Source organism: Physeter macrocephalus, chromosome 2 (genome assembly GCF_002837175.3).
Source record: "Physeter macrocephalus isolate SW-GA chromosome 2, ASM283717v5, whole genome shotgun sequence".
NCBI classification, from domain to species: domain Eukaryota; kingdom Metazoa; phylum Chordata; class Mammalia; order Artiodactyla; family Physeteridae; genus Physeter; species Physeter macrocephalus.
Genome location: NC_041215.1, coordinates 127798539 through 127807801, shown reverse-complemented (window position 1 = coordinate 127807801; position 9263 = coordinate 127798539). Strand labels below are relative to the sequence as shown.

Here is a 9263-nt window from a genome sequence, read left to right as displayed (position 1 = left end):
GTGACCACCTAGAGGGGTGGGATAGGGAGGGTGGGAGGGAGACACAAGAGGGAGGAGATATGGGGACATATGTATATGTATTACTGATTCACTTTGTTGTAAAGCAGAAACTAACACACCATTGTAAAGCAATTTTACTCCAATAAAGATGTTAAAAAAAAAAAAGAAGAATGTGAAATAGTGCATGTGCCCATGATGAGATCAAAAGGGGGGACATGAAAAATTAGACTGAGAAGGGGCATGTCTCTTGAAAAAGAGAATGGGAGAGAGTTTCTTTCATTTTTTTTTTTTTTTGGCCACGTCTCTCAGCCTGCAGGATCTTAATTCCCCAACCAGGGATCGAACCCTCACCCCCTGCAGTGGAAGCCCAGAGTCTGTCTTGACCACTGGACTGCCAGGGAAGTCCCAGGGGCTTATTTCTTTTTTTTTTTTTTTTTTTTTTTTTTTTTTTGGTGGTATGCGGGCCTTCCTCTGCCGCGGCCTCTCCCGTTGCGGAGCACAGGCTCCGGACGCGCAGGCTCAGCGGCCATGGCCCACGGGCCCAGCCGCTCCGCGGCATGTGGGATCCTCCCAGACCGGGGCGCGAACCCGGCTCCCCTGCATCGGCAGGCGGACGCGCAACCACTGCGCCACCAGGGAAGCCCCTAGGGCTTATTTCTTTATGGAAGAAAAAAGTGGTGTGTGTTTGGTATGGCTGCTTCACTCCTCTGAGTTACCAGCTGGTCCCCTGTAGAAATGTGAGTTTACAATTCCTGGATAACACAGTGGTTTGCTAGAGTTCAGCAACTAAGACGGAATAAGGGGAAATGCCAGCTTTTATGGGATTTTTGGCTTACTTTATGTTAACAGAGTGTGTTTTTGAAAGTCTCCCTCCAAATTCATATAAACCACATCCTGACATCTAGCAGTCTGATGCCTTTTTTTCCTGCCCAATGAATCGACCCTTTCGGTACTTGAAAAGATACTCGTGTTCAAATTGTCTGTACCTGGGAATCCTTTTACGCCATCTAACCCCGGCAATCCTGGGGGCCCTGGAGGCCCTGGGACCCAAGGACACTGTGTGCACAAAAGGCCTGGCTCCCCTGCAATGAGAACACACTTGCATCACTCACAAACCCATGCCGAGTCCTTACAAAGGACAGATATTTTCCAGCCACACGATCATTTGTTACGTCTAAAAATTTTTTCATGTAGTGAAAATCATTTAGGACATTGTACATATTAATAAAAACATCATTCATCTATTATATCTGCCTACTTTATCTGAGCTTATTTTTTGCATTCTGAGAGAGGAAATCCCAAGAGCCTAGTATTAAATATTTACTATTTCAGTGTTTCTCTCCTAGAGTGCAGGCTACAACCCACATTCTAGGAAGAGCCAATGATTTATTGCACAGGTGCTAAATAAATGATTCATTTCCAGATAAATAAATACCGTTAGGTAATCTTTTTGGAAAAGAAGCCGTCTCTGACTGTCTGCTATTTTGGGGTCATTATTGTCTCAGGGAAATATAAAATCAGCGATAATAAAGATGATGAGAATGGCTTATGCTAGGAGAGAAACACCACTGATTGAACCAACCTTTGGGCCCATCGACTCCTGGGATTCCTGGAGACCCTGTATGGCCTGGAAGTCCACTGTCTCCAGGTGGACCTCTGCGAAAAACAATACCACCTACAAAGAGAAAACACCAAAGCTAGTTTTTTATTTCTTTAAGTATTTTGTTCAATTAGCAAGTGTTTTAGTAATGTCTTTATTTTATATGCATTTCCCCATCTCTGTTTTGGAAGCTGAGTCTTGTGAAGGTTGTCCGCAACTGAAAAGACTGACCAGCTTTTCCTTTCACGTTACACATGTGATATTTTTAATAAGGAAGCAGTGGTTCTTTGAAAGCTCACTAGATGGTATTTATTGGCACATGATCAACTCATGCTATCTTATTCAGTTGTTTGCAATTATTCCAAGACTATCCCTTTAGCATCTTTAGGCAAAAGGTCAGATCTCATTCCTCTGTGTATTTCCGATACATTGTATTTTCCTGACAGACTGTAGATGTCTCATCTATACCGAGTGCAAAAAATGGATTCTGACTTGGGCATCATTTGTTTTCTCCCCATTGCTTATTCACATCAATAGAATTTGTCATTCTTTAAAAAAAATTTTTTTTATTGAAGTATAGGTGATTTACAATATTTCAGGTGTATAGCAAAGTTGTTCAGTTTTACATATATATGTATATATATATTCTTCAGGCTCTTTTCCATTATAAGTTATTACAAGATATTGAATATAGTTCCCTGTGCTATACAGTAGGTCCTTGTTGTTTATCTGTTTTATATATGGTAGTGTGTATCTGTGAATCCCAAATTCCCAATACATCCCTCACCCCCTCCTTTCCCCTTTGGCAACTGTAAGTTTGTTTTCTGTGTCTGTGAGTCTGTTTGTGTTTTATAAATAAGTTCATTTGTATCATTTTTTTAGATTCCACATATAAGTGATATCATATGATATTTGTCTTTCTCTGTCTGACTTACTTCACTTGTATGATAATCTCTAGGTCCATCCATATTGCTGCAAATGGCATTATTGAATTATTTTTCATGGCTGGGTAATATTCCATTATATATATATATATATATATATATATATATATATATATATACCATATCTTCTTTATCCATTCATCTGTCAATGGACATTTAGGTTGCTTCCTTGTCTTGGCTGTTGTAAACAGGGCTTCTATGAACATTGGAGTGCATATATCTTTTCGAATTAGAGTTTTCATCTTTTCTGGATATATGCCCAGGACTGGGATTATTGGATGATATGGTAGAGTTTGTCATTCTTAAAGCAGGTTTTCAAGAAAGCTGTTCCCAGTCTTCCACATACATCTGCTATTATAATGGTACAGTCAATAGTTAATTCTCTCAAATTGCTGTGTTCTATGATCTAATTTTTGGTCTTGCCATTTCCAATATAGGTTGAAGGCAATGCTGATGAAACTAAATATGTACAAACAGCACCTATAGCTTCCCCAAATTTCAGAGCAACAGGTAACAGTGGAAACATTTAATTTGGATGGAATATGTATGTGTTATATTATGTCTGTTCCATTATGAAAAGAATGCTTATTTTGTGATCCGGTTATCTGTGTCTTTAAGTTGAATGGGTAGTTATCTCTGAACGGTAAAATCTACTTCCACTTATAAAACAAATACATCATAGGGATGAAATATACAGCACGGTAACTATAGTTAATAATACTGTATTGCATAATTGAAAGTTGCTAAGAGAATAGGTCTTAGAAGTTCTCATCACAAGAGAAAAATTGTAACTACGTATGGTGACAGACACTAACTCGACACTGTGATGATCATTTCATAATATATACAAATATTGAATCAATATGTTGTACCCCTGAAACTACTATAATGTTGTACATCAATTATACTTCAATAAAACAAACTGAATGTAAAAAATAGAAAAAAAAGTAAAGTATTATGGCACTTTTATACTTAACGTAGACTCATGTATACTTTTACATTTATACATTTGTAGATACTTATAGATTTTCATATTCATTTCATATTTAATTCAACAAATATTTGAGTACCTACAATGTTCCAGCCCCCATGCTGTATGCTGGGCTTCAAAGAGTAAATGAGACACTCCCTGACCTCAAAGAGCTTTGAGTCTCATAGGGGGAACTGACTCAGACAAGCAATGTGGAAAATTCTATGATCAGGATAAACTTGAGTGTTATAAGAGGTAGGTGGGCTCAGTGAAAACTTTCTGCAGGACTTTGAAGCTCCAACAGGAAGGACAGATAGGTGTTGCTTAGAGAAGAAAGGGTAAGAAACAAGAACGGTCTCTGAAGGGCGAGGGAACATGGTGCCTTTGGAGAGGGAGCTGTTCTACTGCAGGTGCCCTGTGGGCCAGATCCTGATTTGAACATTCCTGAGCTTTGTGAGCTGTGCGTATCAGGCTTGTCATCAATAAAATGAGGACACAAAACCTACACCTGGAAAAATACTTGGAGGGCTAGAAGTTGTTCCAATCCCTGCTATACAGTAAAGTATTTTTGCTGAGTTTTGTTTTGCTTAGTTTTTCACATAGATCCACTCCATAGCTTAACAGTTTGTTCTTAGACATTGTCTTCTAGTAATAGGATAATTTCTTAGATTGTTGTTAGCCTAAAGGAAAGCTTTTATTTATTTATTTATTTATTTATTTAGGCTGTGACGCGCTGCTTCTGGGATCTTAGTTCCCCGACTAGGGATTGAACCCGGGCCACGGCAGTGAAAGTGCCGGATCCTAACTACTAGAACACCAGGGAACTCCCTCTATTTTTAATATTGCTCATATAACTAGACACTTAACTGAATTATTTTATTAATACTAAGAGTTTTCCAGATTATTCTTTTTAATTTTCTACGTTTATAATTATATTGTCTATAAATAATGTTTCTTCCTTTCTTAAAAAGATCACTGACGCATGGAAGATTCTTAAGGCTAGTAGGAGGGTTGGGTATAAAACACAAGCCCTCCCAGGAATCTGCCAGGAAAGGCATTTTTAAATATATAGAGCTATCTGTATGTTCCTGAGGTTCTATATACCTATCAGCCACACACAGACTGCGAAGTGGCTCTATCAGGGGATGGAGAGAAAAGGATAACTTCATCAGAACTTCCAGGTACCGCTTCAGAGCCTCTGGGCTGCAGCTCTGTGGTTTCTGACCCACTTTGCCGGGCAGCATCTTGCCTTGGTCCATGTTGCACACCTCTAGCCTCCTGTCCTGGGGCTTCCTGCCATCCCTGCTGATGACAAGCCACAGGATGCCCCAGGAGCCATGCCAGCACCGCCTGGAAGTGTGTGTCTGTGCGGGGCGGGGGGGGGGGATGGCAGGGTGTTAGTCCCGTCCTGTGGGGCACAACTTTGACCCATGCGAAATAGGGGCTGGTGGGGAAATTCTTGCCTCTTTGTCCCCCCAGGAAAGATGATCCTGAGACAAAGTTATACAGCTTCTTGGAAGATAGCCTCCAGGGACTGAATGGGCAGTTGCACTTGGCCTAGGCCAACTTGATAATGGTCATTCCTTCCCTGCTCCTCTCCCCTTGCCCCTGCCTCCTGCTCCGCCCTCTGTGGGAACTCAGGCTAACACTGGGCTGCGCTCGCAGAGTAGCCCTGCCACCGTAGCTGCTTCCACAGAGAGCTAATAAAATGAAACTCCAGTGGAAAGATAACTCCTACGGTCCACACTGATGGCCAAGCTGCGTGTAAGGTTCATCGCCCCTGATGGGCACATCTCTGTCACCGGGCAACGTACGCAAAAGGGCATCTTTACCTGGTGGTCCTGGAGGTCCTGGCAACCCTGTAGGGCCTGGTGAACCAGGCCAGCCAGGGGACCCGGGAAGCCCCGCTGCGTTCTTTCCTGGGGGTCCTTGCTCCCCTTTACTTCCTTTTACTCCTGGTACTCCAGGGGCTCCTTGGAGGCCAGGTCTTGATGACCCTTGGAGAAAATAATCGTTTATTGTTTTTTAAATGTTTCCCTGGTTAATATACGTTTGTTTTTCAATTGCAAAAAGTGATATATTCTTATAAAAGTTGTACAATTGAAAAGTATATAGAGCATATAAAAGTGAATTATCTGATGTCCCTTATCTGTGGCCTTGTTAAACTATCACAATACAGCAGAGCTCAGACCATTCCATTCCAACAAGGTAATTTATGTGACTTATTACAAGGGGTTGAAACAGAGGTTGGTATGCACTGTAGTCTCGATTCAAAAGGACTTCAGGAGAAATTCTTCAGTATATGTTATTTTATAAATTTTTAAAATTAGAGACTAGAAGATGCCTATCTTTCAGTGTCTCAAATGAGAAAGAGAGAAAATTGTAATTGGACTTTAATCTTGACAATCATCTTAGTTATATTAAAGGGTACCCTGGGGGAGGCAGGCATCTCCTGGGGGAGAAGCCATGCCAGGTGATACAAAACCCCCTTCCTCTGTCCCTCCTAAAATGAGCTGGTTGTGAGAAGGGCAGTCTCAAATCTCTGCCTCACAGTTAAGAATCTCTGCTGAGAAACCAGTGGGGGTAATATCCGATTATTTCTGATTATTGAGCATGAAGATTTTGGCCTAAAGGCTAATAATCTTTCGAATTGACATCTGTTTTAGAGCTTTTTAATTTTCACTTGCTGGCTTTTTAAACCATCCTATTCATTACTTGGAAGGAAGTCTTTCTTAATAATTGGTCAGACCTTTAAAATCCCCTTTTGCATCGTCTCAACTTCAAGAAATTCCTGCTGTTAAGAGTTTGGTATATATTTTTCCACGCATATGCAAGTACACATAATATTTATCCATTTATCTTTTTCTTTTGCAATAGGATTATAATATACATGTAGTTCTTCAATCTGTTTAATTTTAATTCATTTTCAAAATTATGAAATAGTTTAAATATACAGCATAGTACGGAGAAAAATATAATCAATGGCAGGGCTTACCAAATCTTTGCTATTTTGTTCTTAGTTTTGTCTCCTTTACAAAATGACACATTACAGTATGACAGTTATAACTGAGGCTACTGTGGTTAATCTTTAACCATCCTACTCTTCTTCCTCTCTCAAGAGGCAACCACTCTAATGACTCACGGATATTTTTCCACTTCACAGAATTGTCTATGTACCACTAACAATTTATTTTAAAAATTAAAACTTTACACAAAAGCTGTAATCTATGTGTCTTTAGGCAACTTGTGATACACTATGAAAACTCATTTTAAGCAGCCTAGTTGCCATAAAATTATTATTTTTCTAGCTCTGTGCCTCTTCTGAGCTTCAAGCCTCTGCTCCTTACAGGGAAGTTACTGTCTTACACTTTGTTAAAACTACTGAGAAGTAAAAAAGAGCATTTCTATATTACTTTGTGTCAGTTTCCACTCCCTTTTCCCCTGCAGGTCACAAAGTTAACGATTAAGAAGTTGGAAACACTTGTATATCAATTAATGAAACATTTGTCTTATGTAAATACTGTAGACTCACTAGAGAGCAGTGTGTTTTCCATTTAATAGCGTTTGTATCGGTATCCTGAGACACATGTACGTACCAGGACTTCCAGGGGCTCCAGGGGGACCACTGGGACCTGTGAATACATAATAGCAATTAATTGTTTACAAAGATGTAAATATCCCCTCCCCCCGTTATTGAAATCTTGGATGACAATATAATAATTATATAATAATACATTTTTCATACTTTTTCTCCACTCTCACATAGGTAAATATGAGAAAACTTCACTCATTTAAACAAACTGTAAAGAAGAAACTAAGTTCATCTTAGATGTCTAGCACTCAAAAGGGGGGAGGGAAGAGAGACAGGGGTAGGGGATAAGGGACATGAACTACTATGTATAAAATAAATAGAAGCAAGGATATATGGTACAGCAGAGAGAAATATAGCCATTTTTTGTAATAACTTTACATGGAGTATAATCTACAAAAATATTGAATCACTATGTTGTACACCTGAAACCAATATAATATTGTAAATCAACTATACTTCAATTTTTTTAAAAAAGTAAATCATGCTACTTTATCATCTTCAAATAATTCAACAAGACACTTCCTAAGAGTCTGCTCTGTGTTTGGTATTTTGCTGGGATGATTCAGATGCCAGAATATCAAACAGCTGGAATTGTCAAGAATATGAGTTTGGTCTGGATCCATCTCAGATCGCTTGTAGCTGTAACACTGCGTAGGGCTCTAATTCTTTGATGTATGTGAGTGATTTATAGTAAGCATATCAGATTTAAAAAAATCTACGTCTAATACTTATCTTTCCATTTGTTTAAGTACACTGAGACTTTTACCTCTCTTAAGTAAAATTCTTCTTTGAAATCTTATTTATATCAATAATTTTCCTAGATCAGTGGTTCTTAATCCTGTTGCACATTAGAATTAATCTGGGGAGCTTTAACGATCTGCCAGTATCCAGGGCCCTCCTCCAGGCAATTAAATCAGAATCACAGGGATGGGACCTGGACATGGTTCTTATTTAGCAGATCCTGGGGATTTTAATGTGTAGTAAGAGATAAGAGCTATTAGCCAAGATCCTTGCAATCTATCAAAAGGGATAGAACGTAAGTAAATGTGACTTTAATTCATGGTGCTGGAAGTCAGAAAACCAGGACTTCAGTTCCTTCTTGTCACTATTTGTGTGAATTTGCTCAAATTATAGCTCTTCAGGGGCTCCATTTTCTCTTCTGTATCCCACTGAGATTGCTGGTTTCGGACGCTCCCTCCTCCTGCTCTCCAGCCATGTTTGTGTCTTCCTACCAGACTTGAACGTTATGCTTTCCTACATAAAGATAATTCAGTTACCTTCTACTGTATACCACCTATGGAATCTTCTTATGAAAATATGAAAGTTAGGAAACACCAAGAAATATCACCACCTATGAACATTAGGAGACCTCCCTTCTCCTCTTGCCAATTCTGGGTCTGTAAACACATGCTACACATTTTGCCTTGAAAGAAAGACATGGAATGATCAGCAAATGCTTTAGGAAGAAATTTATTCTCACCCTGTGGGCCAGGAGCTCCCTTGGGCCCTGGCGGGCCGGGAATTCCTTCATCTCCCTTTTCCTGGTATGCATCATAATATTCTGTCTTAAAGGAAAAAGAAATTAATAAAGAAAAAGACAGCTATTTATGGACAGCTCGCCAAATGCAATTACTTCAATTTCTTCTTTTTTGTCTAAAATGATACTTTCCTTATTTTCCTGAATTCATAGGTCTATGTGTTAGAAGGATACGGCAGTTAAGTATATGGGATGGATACATTTAAAAATAAAAGTTAATCTGGTATCATGATATCATATATTTCATGGGCTTTCAATTAGAAATACATTTTATGATGTGGCCCAAATCACATACACACATTTAAATATACATATACATATCTATATATGTGTCAATATGTATACAGAAATTAAAGTTTCACAAAATAGTGACTTCTTACAACATATGATCAACTCTGATTTTTTTTTTTTTTTTTTCTTTTTTTTGTGGTATGCGGGCCTCCCTCTGCTGCGGCCTCTCCCGTTGCGGAGGACAGGCTCCGGACGCGCAGGCCCAGCGGCCATGGCTCACGGGCCCAGCCGCTCCGCGGCACGCGGGATCCCCCCAGACCGGGGCGCGAACCCGGTTCCCCCGCATCGGCAGGCGGACGCGCAACCGCTGCGCCACCAGGGAAGCCCCC

At 39.7% G+C, this 9263-nt stretch overlaps 1 protein-coding gene across 1 annotated transcript in view; it reads right to left on the bottom strand.

Annotated features, from left to right (window-relative positions):
• Nucleotides 1–9263, bottom strand: part of COL4A3 (collagen type IV alpha 3 chain) — an 86074-nt gene that overhangs the window by 46141 nt on the left and 30670 nt on the right. Inside the window, exons 19-23 of the mRNA XM_055079438.1 lie at nucleotides 8587–8671; nucleotides 7111–7146; nucleotides 5347–5511; nucleotides 1583–1675; nucleotides 987–1082 (exon numbers count right to left, since the gene is read on the bottom strand). Of these exons, the coding sequence (XP_054935413.1) occupies nucleotides 987–1082; nucleotides 1583–1675; nucleotides 5347–5511; nucleotides 7111–7146; nucleotides 8587–8671 (475 nt within the window). The remainder of the gene's footprint in view (nucleotides 1–986; nucleotides 1083–1582; nucleotides 1676–5346; nucleotides 5512–7110; nucleotides 7147–8586; nucleotides 8672–9263) is intronic.